This window comes from Pithys albifrons, chromosome 15, assembly GCF_047495875.1.
Source record: "Pithys albifrons albifrons isolate INPA30051 chromosome 15, PitAlb_v1, whole genome shotgun sequence".
NCBI classification, from domain to species: domain Eukaryota; kingdom Metazoa; phylum Chordata; class Aves; order Passeriformes; family Thamnophilidae; genus Pithys; species Pithys albifrons.
Window position 1 is genome coordinate 14,622,836 of NC_092472.1, and position 15,872 is coordinate 14,638,707.

The 15,872-nt window shown below is 54.5% G+C and overlaps 1 protein-coding gene across 3 annotated transcripts in view; it reads left to right on the forward strand.

Annotated features, from left to right (window-relative positions):
• Nucleotides 1-15,872, forward strand: part of CAMK2A (calcium/calmodulin dependent protein kinase II alpha) — a 31,115-nt gene that overhangs the window by 7,544 nt on the left and 7,699 nt on the right. For all 3 annotated transcript variants that reach the window (XM_071570548.1, XM_071570545.1, XM_071570546.1), the window contains exons 3-13: nt 1,182-1,241; nt 4,958-5,012; nt 5,265-5,330; nt 6,883-6,955; nt 7,324-7,426; nt 7,977-8,060; nt 8,670-8,764; nt 9,126-9,248; nt 9,991-10,074; nt 11,417-11,459; nt 13,171-13,211. In XM_071570548.1, coding sequence (XP_071426649.1) covers nt 1,182-1,241; nt 4,958-5,012; nt 5,265-5,330; nt 6,883-6,955; nt 7,324-7,426; nt 7,977-8,060; nt 8,670-8,764; nt 9,126-9,248; nt 9,991-10,074; nt 11,417-11,459; nt 13,171-13,211 — 827 coding nt within the window. The remainder of the gene's footprint in view (nt 1-1,181; nt 1,242-4,957; nt 5,013-5,264; nt 5,331-6,882; nt 6,956-7,323; nt 7,427-7,976; nt 8,061-8,669; nt 8,765-9,125; nt 9,249-9,990; nt 10,075-11,416; nt 11,460-13,170; nt 13,212-15,872) is intronic.

Here is a 15,872-nt window from a genome sequence, read left to right on the forward strand (position 1 = left end):
CAGCCTAAACCCCAACCACTCCCTGTCACTCCATCATCCCATCCTAGGAAGTTTATGCCCATTAGGGAGCTGAACGAGGTCACCAGGGCTGTCCTAGCCTTCAGCTCATAGACTCCAGCACAGGTTGCAAAATTCACCCCAAGCCCTGGAGTGACTCCCCTACTGGATGGAGATACTGAGCCCTGGGGAAGACCCCAGCCCATCAGAGAAGGGGCTGGGTCATGTTCACGTCTCAGCGGTTGGAGACACCCAGGTTGGTTTGACGCAGAGCGAGACTGCAGGGTGTGAACCTGCAAGGGAGCAGTGATAGCACTGAGAGACAAGCAACCCTAATTATATTCTCACTTGTCCTGACTGTTGAGTTCCTGCTAGCACGAAATTCCTCCAGACAGGCACCTCCATGCAGGGTGGCTGGGTCAGGTGTGAGCTGGGAAAGAAGTGCAGAGGAAGAAAGAAACAAAATGATTTACAGATTCACTCTGAGCTGCCCCAGGGTGGATGATTTTTTGGCTCAGCTTATTTTTTGCTTCACCCAGAGCTCCATTGTCTCACATTGCCAAGCCAAAAGCCAGCAAGTGGGACCTATGCTGCCTGTTTGCAGACAGGCACCAGAGCAAAGCACATTTTTAAAACCAGGGTTTTGCAGTGTAGAAGAGCAAAGTCCTGATGTGGAATGGTTTGTGCTGGTGGTGTGAAGTGAAGCCCTGACACCTCTCACTGGTCAATTTTATCTCAACTGCTCAAATTGTACCACAAAGGGGCAAAAATGTCCCTTTGGATTACCTGTGCTTTGATAAATAGGAGAAAATGGAACAGTGCTGCTGGCAGGGATAACTCAAGCAAATCCAGGATATTCAGGAGCTGATCACAGATTGTTCAGCTAAGAGAAGGGAGAGGGCAAGGGATCATCCCAAGCCCAGGACTGCCCATGCCATCAGTGCCTAGGGGTTTGGCTAGGGACTGTGTCTGTGCTGGAATACTGCCCATCAGGCCTTGATGCTGAACATGTCCCAAAATCCATTATTCTTTAGCCAAAAAAGAAAAAAAAGATGGGTTTTATCTTTGCCAGCTGCTCTGTACCCCCAGATTTCCTGTGCTGGCAGCTCCTCTGAGAGCCCTGCAGGAGCTGAGCAGTTGAGTCCCTTCCTCAGATCCTAATTTAGGGCCGTTGCCTCTTTCAGATCACCAGAAGCTGGAACGAGAAGCCCGGATCTGCCGCCTCCTGAAGCACCCCAACATCGGTAAGCACACCCTGCAGCCCCCTATTGCTGGTGCTCTGTGCCTGGTTCCACTTGCCCTTCCATGTCCCAGCCAGGTCTAGGCAGTCCCCATCAATAATCCAGCCCTGCCTGCAGCAGCATGGAGGGTTTGTGCTACTCTCGTGCTCCAGCCACCACCCCAGAGAAGGAGAGGGGCTCGGTGGCAGCCTGCCCTGTTGATCCACAAAGCCATCCTTCCTCTTCCTCGTGGGCAGCACCATCTTCAAACAGGGTCATGGGCCCCCACCAGGCATGGGGAGATCGAAGTAGGTCCTGACTAACCCACTTGGCCATAGCTCCCTCAGGGAGAAGCGGAGCCCCAGGAGGCTGCAAAGGGCTATTTTTACTGCTCTCCCCGGCTCGGGTGCCGTATTCCTCTGCATGCTCCAAAAAGCGGCTGCAGCTCGGAGCAGCAGCAGCAGCGCGGGGCGTGTGGGAGGAGCGATGGCGGGGGGAAGCGAAGACTTTCCCACCGACCGTCCATCTGAGAGTAGCCTCCTTCGGAAAAGCTGTTTCAGGAAAACTCCTGAGCCCCTGCAAAAGACAAAAATAGGCCAGAAGGAGAGAGAGAGGGGAGGGGAAAAAACTGCAGTAAAAAAAAAATCCCAAACTCCATCCCTGAGAGCGATGCCGATGGAGGCTCTCGGTCCCTGCAGATAGTCTGGATGAACTCCGTCTTTCGTCTGCTGCACCCCTGGATGTGCCGAACCCAGTGAGATCCTGCAGCTTTGGGGAAAGCATTTGGTGGTTTCTGCAGCCCTCAACCCACAGTCAGGAGCTGGGAGGGTTCCCCTGCGGCTCAGCTTTTCCCTGGCCCCCTCACTGCTCCGGTGACCTGGATCCATCCTTCCCCAGGAGCTGCTGCAGAAGATCCAGGGAGCTAGATCCAGGGCCACTGGGACCGACCATGTGGCTCCTGTCCCATAAATATTTCAGTTTGAAAAAGGACTGTCAGCTTCCATCTGTCTCGGCACACAACTGCATGGCAGGTCTCCCCTGCATTGCTGGGGTGCCGGACCCCTCAGAATTCTCCAGCCTCTACTCCAGCAGCACCCGGAGCTGCCCTGCAGGGGTCCCACCGGGGAGTCCAGCACCCTCTTTGGACCAAAATATATGCAGGGATTGCCGAGACATGAAGGAAACACACTGCAAATGAATGAGTAGCAAGAAGTACTAAAACCTGAGGAGCTCACCCCATGAGACCTGCAGGATGTTAGCTGGGCTGTGCAGCTGGAGGTCTCCCTATGGCTGTCTTTCTCTCTTCTCTCTCCATCACCTGCCTGTGGAGCTGGCGAGGCTTCCAAAGACAAAAACACCTCACCACTCACTGTGCCTTGTCCCCCACCCTTGCACTACCCCTTTGCTGTTTGGCCATGACTTGGCAGACTCAGAGCATCCCTACTGCAAGGGCTGGAAAGGGTTAACAGCATGAGATACTAACAAGCCCAATCTGCTGCTATTTATACTCAGGAGGCTCCTCTCCACCCCCCACCCTACACCCTCTTTCCCTTCACGCCCCTCCACTGCTCCTGCTGCCTGGAAACTTGGGCTCGCAGCTCCCCTTCCGCACAGCAAAGGCGTCTCATTACCCACCCAGGAGCTGGAACGAGCTGTGCCGCTGCAGAGCAGCCTGGTGTGAGGACGAGGAGGCACGGCTGCTGAGATGAGGCAGAGCAACCCTCTCCAGCCCTCACTGGGAGAAGCACCCTAGTTGCTGTCTTCATCCTTGTACCCTGCAGTGAGGTGGGGGTCCTTCCATCTCCCATGGGAATGCATGGTGTCCTCTCCATTTCCCACAGCAAAGCCATGCTGCAGTTCCTGGAGGAGCCAACCTGTGCTCTGCACTGTGCCTGCTGGAAAACCTCGCATGGAAAGCCATGCACAGGCAGTTGAGGGCAGGTGCAGGTCCCCAGGATCCAGCAGTACGTCCACAGTACTGGGTGATGTATTAGGGAGAGCTATGGTTTCCCAAAGTTGTTTCCATTCAGGCAAGTCTTGCTTTGTTGAGAAAACTTTGGCTGCATGCAGCCCTGTGGTTTTAACTCCAGGTACCTGTTGTCTGCTGACTCTCAGTCCCAAAGCTGTGTTCTGCTCCTGCCTTGGCTGCCAGCACTGAGCTGGAGTGGTTTGGCCAGCACGGCGCTCTCTGACTATGGTCAGTAACAGATACTTGTAGGATCAGGCTATATTTAGAGCAGCTGCTCCTTCTTATACCTTCTTAGCTCCTGGCAGCCACAGGCTTTGGGACTCCCCCAAGCAAGGAATGTATCTGGACCATCTGTTTCTGGTTATGCTGGTCCTATCCACACCAAACTCACAGAATCCCCCTGAGAACACTTTGGCTTTTGTGGGATCCCAGGCACGATACCCCCAAATCCCTCCCAGGTGAGATGAAACAGGAGGAAATTCACTTCTTCCAGCAGAGGAAGGCAGAAAAGCTGGGATTGTGTCAGAGAAAAACAGAGCAGACAGATGTTGGAGCACAGGGAATGTCTGCAGAGGCCAGCAGTGGGGAAGGATGACTGAGAAGTAAGATGAGAAAGGTGTGTCAGTAGTCAAAACCACAAGAGAGACCGATAGGAAAGATGTTACTCGGCTCATTGGAACTCTGTGCCCTGGCTGGGTGAGGTGCCAATGCTGGCAATGTGCTCTTGGCAGCCGCTGGATCTGCCCATGGAACTTGGAGACAGGAGAAGGACCAGCAAAGTGTTGTTTGCTGGCCTGCAGGATAAGAACAATGCAGTGCAGTGTCTGTGCTCGGTTGGGGTTGTTATCTCTTCTGGCTCAGACTGAGTCTAGAGGATGTTTCCATATAGAGCTCAGCTGATTTAGCTGCAGTAAGAGGCTAGAAGTAAAAATTCCCACAAACTCACTCACCTGAATGTTTCTTTTCTCCTCCCTGATTCCCAGCATTCTCCAAAATGCTGAAAGATGTATTGGGCTGAAACCAGGAGAGAGGGAAGAAGGGTTAAATATTTACAGCCTCAAGGGAATCAAACAAAATACAAGGTGGGGGACAGAGGATACTGGACCAGCCGCTGTTTCCAGCCTACCTGTTTCTGTAGCACACCTTGCTGTACACCTACCTGCTAAGCTGTAGGCAGGGATCTGAGCCTGAATAACCAGCACGCAGCTGCAGAGTGACAGATTTGTACCTGGCTGTATCTGGCAAGGTGTGCCCAAGGGGAGAGGGTGCCCCTTGGTGTGACGAGCGGGGTGAGATTCCAGGAGATGGAGAAATACATCCTGTGGAGATTCCCAAGGAGAAAGGGAAGGTCATGAGCAGAAAATGAAAAGAGCCCCATGGATGCCAGGGTTGTCAGCTCAGCACCCTGCTGAGCTCTCCCTGTGCTCAGGCACTAATCCTGGTGGGGCTGGGGACACCCATTCCTGCAGCCTGCTCAGTGCCCAAGATAGCCCAGCAGCTGCCTGAAACCTCAGCCAGACACAGCCCCGGGCAGTCCCTGATTTGGATGTGACCTTTGAGCCTCTCTCCACTGGCCCATGGCCATGGCTGGGGTCCCCTGGTGAGCAGGGACCCCCACCCAGCCAGGGGCAATAGCAAGAGGAGGAGGAAGGAGGAATAACCCTTCTGTGCCCTTCCCCATCTCCTGTTTGGGCCCAAAGCGTAGCAAAGCATTCCTGGGGAGTGGGGTGGGAGCCAGGCATACCCCATAACCCTTCTGTCTCTGCTGCAGTGAGGCTCCATGACAGCATCTCTGAAGAGGGCCACCACTACCTGATATTTGACTTGTGAGTAATGGTTCAATCCATCCCCCTAACCCATCACCAGCTCGGTGCTTCCACCCATGGTGACACATCCTCCACCTCACCCAAGCCCTTCCTGCAGGCTGGGTTTGAACCAAGCTTGGGTCCCCCAAGGTGGGCAGAGGGCAGGTCCCTGTCCTGCACCCCTGGCTATCCCGCTGTGCAGTGATATTTTGGGGGGGATTGCGAGGGCTGAGTGTGTTGTCAGTCAATCCACCTCCCCCTGTTTTCTCGCAGGGTCACTGGTGGGGAGCTGTTTGAGGACATTGTGGCCAGGGAGTACTACAGCGAAGCGGATGCCAGGTGAGCACAGACACACGTGGGACTGTGGAGGGAACAGATTATGTCCCCTTCTCCTGTGAGCTGCTCCCTGCCAGGGTCCTACATGTCTGGCTTTCTGCAGCATGAGCTCCTTTCATGAAGGGAGGTGTTTTACAGCCACTCTGTAACACATACTCATAAATCAGAACTGTGGTGCAAAAAAGACTTTCAAAAATGCTCTTTTTAACTCAACTCCTGTGCCAAGAAGTGCATGTGCTACCATAGGGCTGGTTTCCTCCTCAAATCAGATGGCTCCCAGCCATTGCCAGCAGCATCCTCCTTGCCTGGAATGATGGGGTAGCCCACATCTGACCTCTCTGTAAAGGAGCAGGCTGTTGGGGCTCCCTGGACTGGGGGCTTTGGGATTCCCTAGTCTGGGGATGTCAGAGCTCCCTGGGCTGGGGGCATTGGTGCTCTCCAGCCTGGTAGGGAGGAAGCCTAACACCAGACTGCTGTCCAGTGAAGGCCTTGATAACACAGACACCCCTCAGTTCTCAACCTTTCCCCTTGGAGGTCCATTCCAGCTGTCTGCAAGCATTTCTCTGGCATTTGCCACTTGAAAGCACTGAAGAGGAGCAATCAAGACAGGCTGGGTGGGAGGATATGTTCAAGCTCCCTCCCACGCTCCCTCTGGTGCTTTCCAGGTACCCTGCTGCAGAAGCAGGAGGTTGGATGCCATTTCAGTCACCTTTTTGGTCACTGCAGCTCGGCCAGGGGACAGCACTATCCTAATTTTTTTGAGTGGACATGATTTGTCCCTCTCCAGTCTCCAGATATCAATGTGCCTCTTGGCGTTGCCCCCAGGCTAAGCATAGCCTGTGCAATTGTGTCCAAAAGGGTGGTAAGCTCCACAATACCTCTCTGTGTGAGAATATCCTTTATTCCTAGGCAGAAAGCAATCTTATTTAATGGGCTGCCTGCACTGAATCCACTTACAGTCCATCCACTGATTAGTGTCATACAAATAAAATAAAATACATGTAAAGAAAGACCTTCTGCCTTGCACACAAGCTGTTTTGCAGCAAAAGTGATCATTGCCTCTGTCTTTTTCCCTTCCTGTCTCACACATGCAACAGAGCTGGGATGTAATGAACTAGATATAAAGCAAGCAGACACAGCAGGAGCCACCTGCATTAGAGCAGAGCAGGGAAACAGGGCTGGAGCAAAGGTTACACAGAGCTTATCTCCTCTGCCTGAGCTTGGAGACCAAATCTGGGCTGACATTGTGGCTCCACTGTTGGTCTCCAGCTCCCCACCTCCAGTGTTGCTTCTGTGGGAACCCCACAGGCTCAGCTGCAGCCCTCATGCTCCTGCTTGGCATCAGTGGGTGTGTGGCAGCTCTGGTGGGACCTTACTGGGTTAAAACTGCTTCCCACAGATGTGTGGCTTTTGGTGGAGAGAGACACTGAGCTGTGCTGAGGGGCTGCTGGTGAGCAGCGTGATGGGGAGGTGGGGCAGAGGGGTGAAATGCCGTAGAATGGAAGTGTCTGACAAAACTCTGCCACTTGTGTGAGCTTTCTCGTCTCTCCCACAGCCACTGCATCCAGCAGATCCTGGAAGCTGTGCTGCACTGCCACCAGATGGGGGTGGTTCACCGGGATCTGAAGGTAAGAGTTACAGAGGCAGTGCCTGTGAGAGGCCCTATCTGTGATGCAAAACCCTGTGGAGCAATGCCCAGAGTACTCCAGGGCTGGTGAAATAGCAGGGAGGAACACGTGTAAGGCTTCAGGAAAGCCACAGAGCAAAGACTAGCTCCAGAGTGAAACGACACAAGGGAGAGGAGGTAGAGGGGTTCTTGAGGTCCATGGTCCTCTAAGGATCCAGGGACACCAGGACACACAGCAGGACAAAGCAGTTGGGAAGTACATCCAGAGCCCTGGCCTTCCTCTGTGCTGTGCTGGGAAGGTCCCGCCCATCAACAGTGGAGCCCCTGGTGTGGCTTTCACTCCTCTTCAACCCCCATCTTCTCCTGCAGCCTGAGAACCTGCTGCTGGCATCCAAGCTGAAGGGTGCCGCCGTCAAGCTGGCTGACTTCGGCCTCGCCATTGAAGTGGAGGGGGACCAGCAAGCATGGTTTGGTGAGTGGGACTGGCCCGAGATGGGGCTTCTCCAGCTTTCCCTGGCATGTTTGATCAGGAGGGCACAGGTGGGACACACATCCCTGGGACTTGAGCACTGGGTCATGGGAGCATCCCAGCAAAACCAGCCCAAGAGGCACAGTGGGTGAGGAGGTTGATGGCTCAAGCTGTGTCCCTGGAAACAGCCCAACACTGATCCAGGGCAAAGGCAAGCAGCTGCACAGGGACTCTGTGAGTCACCAAGATGTCCTGGTGAGATGGACAAACCGGCAACAGGGGCAGACCAGGGAGGGGGAAGACTCTTCCAAGTGCTGGAGGTGCACATCAGAGCACTCCAGCCTTATGCACCATCTTGGAATTTGGTTGTGGCAGAAAGCAGTTTGGTCTGCCCCCCGGAGTCACAGAGGTGTCTGGCAGGAGGGTGCTTGTTCCACCGGGTCAGGATGTGCCAGGACTGTCGCTGTGCTTTGCTGGGCACCAGTCGCTGCTGGTGAGCTGTGTGGGGATGGTGGCTGCCTGCTGGCGAGGTGTGACAGATTGTCTGTCCCAGGTTTCGCTGGCACCCCGGGATACCTCTCCCCCGAGGTGCTCCGGAAGGACCCCTATGGGAAAGCGGTGGACCTGTGGGCTTGCGGTAAGTCAGACCAGACTGGAATGCAGGAGTGGGCTGGGCTGGGCTGGGTGGTACGAGGCGGGCTCTTCGTCCAGCACATCCCAAGTTGCAGTTGCTACATATCTTGGGGAGGTCAGGGTGGAGGATTTACCCTAAAGGCGGCCCATTACCCTGGGGTGTCCCCAGAGCAGCACCCTTTCTCCCAATCCAGAGGCACCCTTCTTTGAAGGATCATTCTTCTTGCTATGTACCCAAAGTTCTCAGTCAGGAGAGATGACAGCTGTTTTCCCTGGAGTGCTGGTAGTGTCAGGCAATGCCTCCATGTAGTTGCAGCTGTAATGGAGCTTTTATCCACCTGTGATGGGGAGGAGGCACCGTCCAGCCCTGCCAGAGCACCCACTTGAGAATCTACATGGAGGCTACCAGAGCCTTGAATTTCCCCAAGTGCTGAGACACTCAGCACTGAGATGGACCCACTGACAAGTCTTTTGCTCTTTAATCAGTGAACAAATCCTCATGTTTCTCTAATTTCTGTTTCTCTGCTTGAGTTGGACCAATTCCCACGCAAGGTCTGCTCCTACCTCCAGCCATGAAGTCTCTTCCACTGATTCCCTCTCCTTTCCTGGACAGGTGTTATCCTCTACATCCTGCTGGTTGGGTACCCACCCTTTTGGGATGAAGACCAGCACCGACTCTACCAGCAGATCAAGGCTGGGGCTTATGATGTGAGTGGGTTTGTCTTGTTTCCCCTTTTCATAGTGCACCCTTTCTCCTGCTGTCCCTGCCTTACAGCCTGCTGCTCTAGAAAAGCAGCCTGGCCAAATTCAGACATATGGGAGCAAGGTTCTTTCCTCTGTTCTGGTTGCATATTACCATGTTTCAGGGCCACTTTGTATGATGGATAGGTCTTGTCCTGGGCCTTCCAACTTTCTTCTTCCACATCAGCTCCCCAGTTTTTCACCTAGCAGCTCTTTCCAGTTGCTAACAAGGTGCCCCAAGCTGCAGGAGAACCGACCCAAGTGTAAAGGGGCTTCTCCTCCTTCTTCCTTCCTGACATCCCTCATCCTGGTCCCTTTGCTTTGTCAGTTCCCCTCCCCTGAGTGGGACACAGTCACTCCCGAAGCAAAAGATCTCATTAACAAGATGTTGACCATAAACCCGTCCAAGCGCATCACGGCAGCGGAGGCTCTGAAACACCCCTGGATATCGGTGAGTTTGACACTCATTGTTTGGGGCTGAAGGTATAGAGATGTGGGGGTTCACAAGGCAGGAACATCTCACTGGGGAGCATGTGATATCAAACATGCTGCCAGCTCTCTTCTCCATTCTGGGAAGATGGCTTCCTGGCACGATTACTTCCAGTGCTTTCCAAGCAGCATTTTCCCTGGGGTTTTACAGCAGAGAAAAGCTTGCAAATGCAAAAAGCATGTCCTGGGTGAGCTGGTGATGGGAGGGATACACATTCTCCCAGCCCTGGTGGGGACAGGCTGGTTTCTTGGTGTCATGCTGTGCTGGGATGCCTTTCTTCAGAGGTGATGGAAACAGTCTCGTGTTTATCCATCCACCCCCACTCTTCACTTCATCCCACTGCTCCACTTGCTGGTTCTCACCCTGAATCAGCTCCTAAAGGCAGCAGGAGTCTGTGGGCTTAGCCTTGGGGCCTCACACTTGTAAACCCTGAACACATTGCTAAATGTGGCTGGTCAGTCAAGGGGTTAATTCAGTGGGCAGCCAGTTCTCTCTGCACCCTCACCACCAAAGCAGATCCTGCTGACTCCAGAGCTTCCATCTCCCACTACCCATTAAACTTTTATCTGCTGCTGTTGCTGCAGGCAGCTCTGGCCCGTGCCTTGGCCACGGGAGATCACACACGTGTGTGCGCATGTGAGGGCAGGACTGGGGGTGCCTCTTCCTGCCAGCACTGCTCTGAGCCAGGTCTCTCTTCTCCCAGCACCGTGCCACTGTGGCCTCATGCATGCACAGACAGGAGACTGTGGACTGTCTGAAGAAGTTCAATGCCCGGAGGAAGCTGAAGGTAACTCTCATATTGTCCAAGCTGGTTTCAAAATGCACGATCAGGTCATAGGTGGGCTTGTTCTCTGTGTGGGAAAGGGCAAGGTGGTGTCCCTGGGCAGTGGTGTGAGGGTGATGAGCATTTGGGGACCCTGTTGTGAAGAAGGGAAAAGAGACCGAGTGCGGTGGTGGCTTCAGCTGTCTGGGGTTCCCAAGTGCTCAGAGAAATCCATGGTGAAGGAAAGCACTGAGTCACACTTGACACTTGAGTGAGGACTTTCCCACTGGAGTCTGTATCAAAAAAGCTCCTCTTCAGAGCAGGACATGGACCTGAGAGGCACAGTGAGACCCTTTGCCTGATAGCAAAGATACTTTGCAGCCAAACAATAAAGTGACCCATGGAAAGGCAAAAAGCTCACCCACACCAGCAGCCCCACAGACTTTCCTTTCTCAGATGCTGATATGTGCCACAGCCTGGATCCCGTCTGAAATCACCATCTCCACCTTGAGCACCTCCCTGCAGCCCCCATTTCCCAGGTGCTGCTCAGCCTCAGCCAGCAGCATGGCACTGAAAATGGCCTCTGGAAATCACAATGCCTTCTCCAGAGCCGGAGGCACAGAGCAGGACAGCACTGGCCTGTGCCATAACCAGAGCCATCAGTGCTCCAGGCCTGAATGCAGCATGGCACAGCACAGTACAGCTGCAGGCTACTAACAAGATTATCAAGGAAAGAAACTGGCTATAAACTATTATTACTTCTCAGCTAGACAAGTAATCAAATTAGTTCAAGCATATGCTTGCAAATAGTAATCCATTACTGTAAGCAATTAGTCCAAAGTAATCTCATTATACGCTGAGCAACTAGTTAGTCAACTCAGCTGGAAAAGGGGAAGGATTTTTACGAATGTTGTTTTGCAGTGGTGATCTTTGCATAGCTCCCATGAGCAATCCCTGCCCTGCTGCTTCGAGCTAGCACAGCTCTAGTCACAATTAAATCCGGTTCCGCTCCCAGTGAGTCCCTTTGCTGCCAGCCCTGGTCAGTGGGGTTGTGCTACATTCAGGGCATGGTTGTATGAAACTGAAAAGTGCCCCACAGATATTTAATATCCCTTTAATCTTGGAGTAAAGGCAGTATCAGAGAATGCAACCCAATGCGTTGGTGCTGGGGATACGGAATCAGGTACTTAGAGCTGCTTTTGATGGCAGGAGGAGAGTATCAGTCTGTGGGCCAGTTTCCTTCCAGCCAGGTGGCTGGGGAACAGGTGCTGAGCAGGGCTTTCCTTCCTCAGGGATGGGGGAAGCAGCAGGGTGCAGACAGCTGGGGTCCAGCACACCCTTTCCTTCTGCCTTCCTTGTCTTTCAGGGAGCCATCCTAACCACCATGCTGGCCACCAGGAACTTCTCCGGTAGGTGCTGTCTCTGGGACTCATCTCTTTGTCTGTGCCCTAAGGCAAATCTGTAGTGTCCCTGGAGAGCTGGGTGTCACAGGGAGACTGAGATTGCAGCTGTGTGCTGCTGGGCATGTGTGGTTTTGGGTAGTCCACCAAGAGAGGTGACCTGGCACCTCCAGGATGGCTTCTGGCTTGGGATGCAAGAGAAAAAGTGTCTGGCTGAAGTGCAGTGTTCCCCACTGGTTTAGAGATTTATATATAACCCAACCATTTGGTTTGTGCTAGGGTGGAGATGCAGGTGCTGCATGCAGCCAGAGCTCAAGCTGCTGGTTTTGTGTCCTCCTGGAGATGTTTGTGGCTCAGGCAGAGCATCTTCTACATTGAGAATGTTGGAAAGGTCTCTGGGTGCCACTGCAGGCAGATGGCAGAAAGATCCTTCAGGTCTCTTCCCCAGGCAGGTGCATGCTGATCCTGCAGGGTTCCCCACTCTCTTCCTGCCTCTCAACATCCCAAGGGGTGCACAGGAGACAGGACTGAGCATGACAGCCCAGCTTGTATACCAGAGAGGTCTCAGTGCAGCCACCAGCTCCTCTGCCCCAGTGCCTCCAACTGAGAGCTCTTCCCTCAGGGGACACCTCGCTGCAGATGGGATTTCACAGGCGATTCCCAGGCACTGAACCAAATGAAGCCACGTGACAACAGAGCTCATCCACCTGCTGTCACCTCCAGCCCTCCCCAGTGCTGGGGATGGCCCTGCGGAGGTGCTGCAGTGCTGGGATACACCAGCCAAGCCCTGCAGCCGCCGAACTGGCTGGTGGCAGCTGTTTGGGGTTGCACCAGTGTTTCAGGGTGCTCTGTGCCCTGGGTGTCAGGTGTGGCAGGTGGACAGGGGTGCCGGAGGAGTGGGCTTATGGCCAGGGCTGATATCTGCATTTGTCGTGTGGGCATCGTGCTGACATATTTAGCACTGGTGGAGGGGGGCTGGAGGAGTCCAGCAGCTGGGGGGATCTGATGTCAGCCCCGCACCGGGAAAGGCGTTGGACAGGAAGCTTCAAAGGGCAGGAAATTCAAAAGCATCTCTCATCCCACGCACGGACCAAGGGCTCACGAGTACTCCCTGCCCAGGAGTACAGCGGGGCTGGTGATCGACAAGTCTCGCACGGCGCTGAGCTCCACCGATCCCACCCTGTTCCCGGGGTGCAGGGGGAGTGGGGTGGCTCGTTCAGCCTGGGGGGCTGGGGCAGTGCCGGCAGCGGTGGGTGGGCACCGGGGAAGGCGCCTGCTTTTCATCATTGTCAAAATGTGGGCTGCAGCTGTCGGGCCGGCGGGCCGGCAGCACATGATCCCGCCAGCATGGGGCTAAAATTAGAGGGCGGCAGGCGGGCAGCCCATTCCTCCACGCTGCACCACGCCGGGTCAGCAGCACCCCGTGGCCAGAGTCCGCCTGCCGCCGGCCAGCCCTGCCGGCCCCCTCCGGCCGCCTCGAGCACTCGCCGTGACGCTGAGACGGGTCATGCCCCTGGCCAGGAGCCACCGGGGTAGGACGGGACGGTGCTGGCAAGGTCGCCACTGAGCTCCCGCGGGTTGCACCGGGGGTTCCTGGAGAGAGGACAAAACCCACCAGCCGGTCCCGCCGCTCTGCCACCCGGCACCATGCTGCTGCTCCTCGCCCTCCTGGTCCTGGTGCCTTGCCTGGCTCTCCTAATCACCTTCCTCCTCTCTCCAGGAGGCAAAAGTGGTGGCAACAAGAAGAATGACGGCGTGAAGGTAAGCCCCCTCCCCGCTGCCCTCTCCTGCCTGCCCCTCTGCTGCTGGGGCGGCGGTGGGGGTCTCTCTGCCATGCCAGTGATGAGGGTCTCCATGCCCTGCTGGCAGTGGGGGTCTCCATGCTGTGCCAGGGGTCTCCATGCCATGCCGGCAGTCCGTGAGACACCTTTCAATTTAAAGGGCAGCTGTTGGCCCGGCTGTCCCGGTGTGTCCCCATGCCACCGGCTGGGCTCCTGCCAGGGCAGGCAGTGCACTGGAGGCTTTGCAGCACAGCAAGTTGTTGCTGGAGGGATGCACGGGGGGAACTCACTGCTGTTTCATTGCCTGCAAAATGCGCCTGCCCCTCGCTACCCCCAGGGAGGGGGAGAAGCAGAGGCTGGACCAGGACAGGGGACAAGGGGATGCAGCTTTGCAGCCCAGAGCCATGGCTCCAACAGCAGCCATCTGGCAAGATGGGCAGTCTCATTGGCTGTTTGCTCAGCATGTTCCCCTGTCACTGGTGGGACTGGCCCCAGTTCCTATCCCATCCAGTCCCAAGGGCTGATGTGCTGCTGAGTGGCACATGGGTGCTTTTAACTCCTTCAGCAGTGCTGCCAGTCCCCTGTGCACAGTTCAGACAAAGGAACATGGTGATACTTGACAGAACAAATGGCTTAGTGATGCTCTAAAAACAACCCGATGCTTGGTGGATCTTGGTTCTTGGGCTGCAGAGCCTGGAGGTTTGTCTGCCCCTTTGAGTTGGGGCCATAACTCTTCTGTGGGACAAGGTGGCTCCTGAAGGCAGCAAAATCCTGCTGCTGAGCAGCTTCTTTTGGTGACATGGACATGTGGTGGATAGCAGTGGTTATTGAGCTTTGTCAAACTCCTCCAGCAGGAAGAAACTTTCCCTCCTTACCTGTTCCCTTTATGAATACAAGGAATCACTCAGCAGAGGAGAGCTGGCATGGTGACGTCCTCCATCATCAGGCAGAACTTTGGGAACCCAACTGCAGTACAGCTGCTCTCCTTCCTCCATAGGGACACTGTTGGGAGAACCTAGAGAACCTTCCTCTGCCCTTTCATAGGGACCCAGCTGTTGGACTGTGAGGGGTGCAGGGTTTTGGAAGAGCAGAGCCCTCAGCCAGCTTCTTCCCTCCTCAGACCAAATGGTCAGTGGAGCCAGGGGTCTAGGAATGGCATGCCTCTCTCCCACTCCTCCCAGACCCAGAAGCTGGGATAGGACAAGCCTGCAAGGACTGAGACCACTCACTATCCTCCAGACCTGGGCTCAGTTCTACAACAGGCTATGCAGGCAGCATTATTCTGCAGCATGAAGCTGATTGTCCTGGATGGCTCTGAGAAGGCATTACTTTGGGCCATGGTGTCAGGTTAGCAAGAGACTCTCAGAACAGGATTACTGGTTTTGATGCTGGCAGATCCTATGGGATTCTCAACACCCCCTCTGCCAGCCACTGCTGACCTGTCCTCTTCTGCTCTGAGGTCCAACTCTGACAGTCACCTGAGAAGTGACAGCACAGGTAGAGCTGCCTTGGTACAAGTTGCTGGAGCACAGGTGAGAGCAAGAAGAAGATGCATTTCTAAGCTATAAAAGAAGAGATTGGTGAATGGAGAGGCTTCATCAGGTATTGTCCTGAATCTAATTCTCCCGCAGAAAGGACCAGCCTTAAATTTCTGTGTTGTGGTAGAAGACCATTTGCCAGCCCAACTTGCCAACTTGCTCTTGGACTTCCAAGTAGCTTTGAGGGCAGACATTATCCTGGAAAAAGGGGCACTTGCTGTTGTAGCAAAATAGCTAGTTTTGGTGAAGACAATTCTGACTCATCACTGAAACTCAGTGAGGAGGATCTGGTTTCAGAGCATGATCAGAGAGGCTGGTTTGCATCCTCAGCCCTCACTGGTGAGCAGGGAGCAGGTCATGAGGCTTCATCCTGAGTGCAGTCTACCAGCCAACAGTCCTCTCAAGATGGTGGACAAGCTCTGAAGAAAGAATTTGCTTTTTTATTCTTCTCCCCTTTCCAACAAATAGAGATGAGAGAGCCTGGTTAGACGGCCAGTAAGGTAGGAATGGAGAAGACAAGGTAGAGGCAAGCTCATTCCCAACATCTTCCTTGTGTTGGTCACTTTCAACATAACCATCCCCACCTCTCATTCCCACGCTCAGCCTGTTGAGTAACCCACTCATGGGGGCACAGGGAGGCTGGGTGCTCTGGGTCAAGCTGTAATGCCCTCTGTGGGCAGCCAGCAGATGTCAGAACTTCACTGAATGGTGTTATTTTCTTCTTGCTGGAAAGTGAGGCAGGAACCTGGAAGCCTGCCTTGGGCAGTTGGGACAGTGGGAAGGGAGTGGTCCTGCCTGTTCAGAGCCAGGCTGTAAGTCAGGCCATATGGTGGGCTTCACTGCTGGAAGAGTTGTGCTCCCATGTGGACTAACAGGCTGGACTGACTGTCCCCATGAGAGCAGGCAGGTCCCAGGCAGTCACCCCTGCCTTCCTGCCCAAAGCTGTGCTGGTGGGCAGCAGGCAGCCAGTGCTGCTCTCCAGCCTGCCTGCACAACACCCTAACTCTGGCATGGGACTAGCCCAGGCTCAGAGGGCTTGAAACTCACCTTCCTGAGGAGGTTCCTCACCTGCTAAAAACATTCATGAGACCAAAAATCCCCCT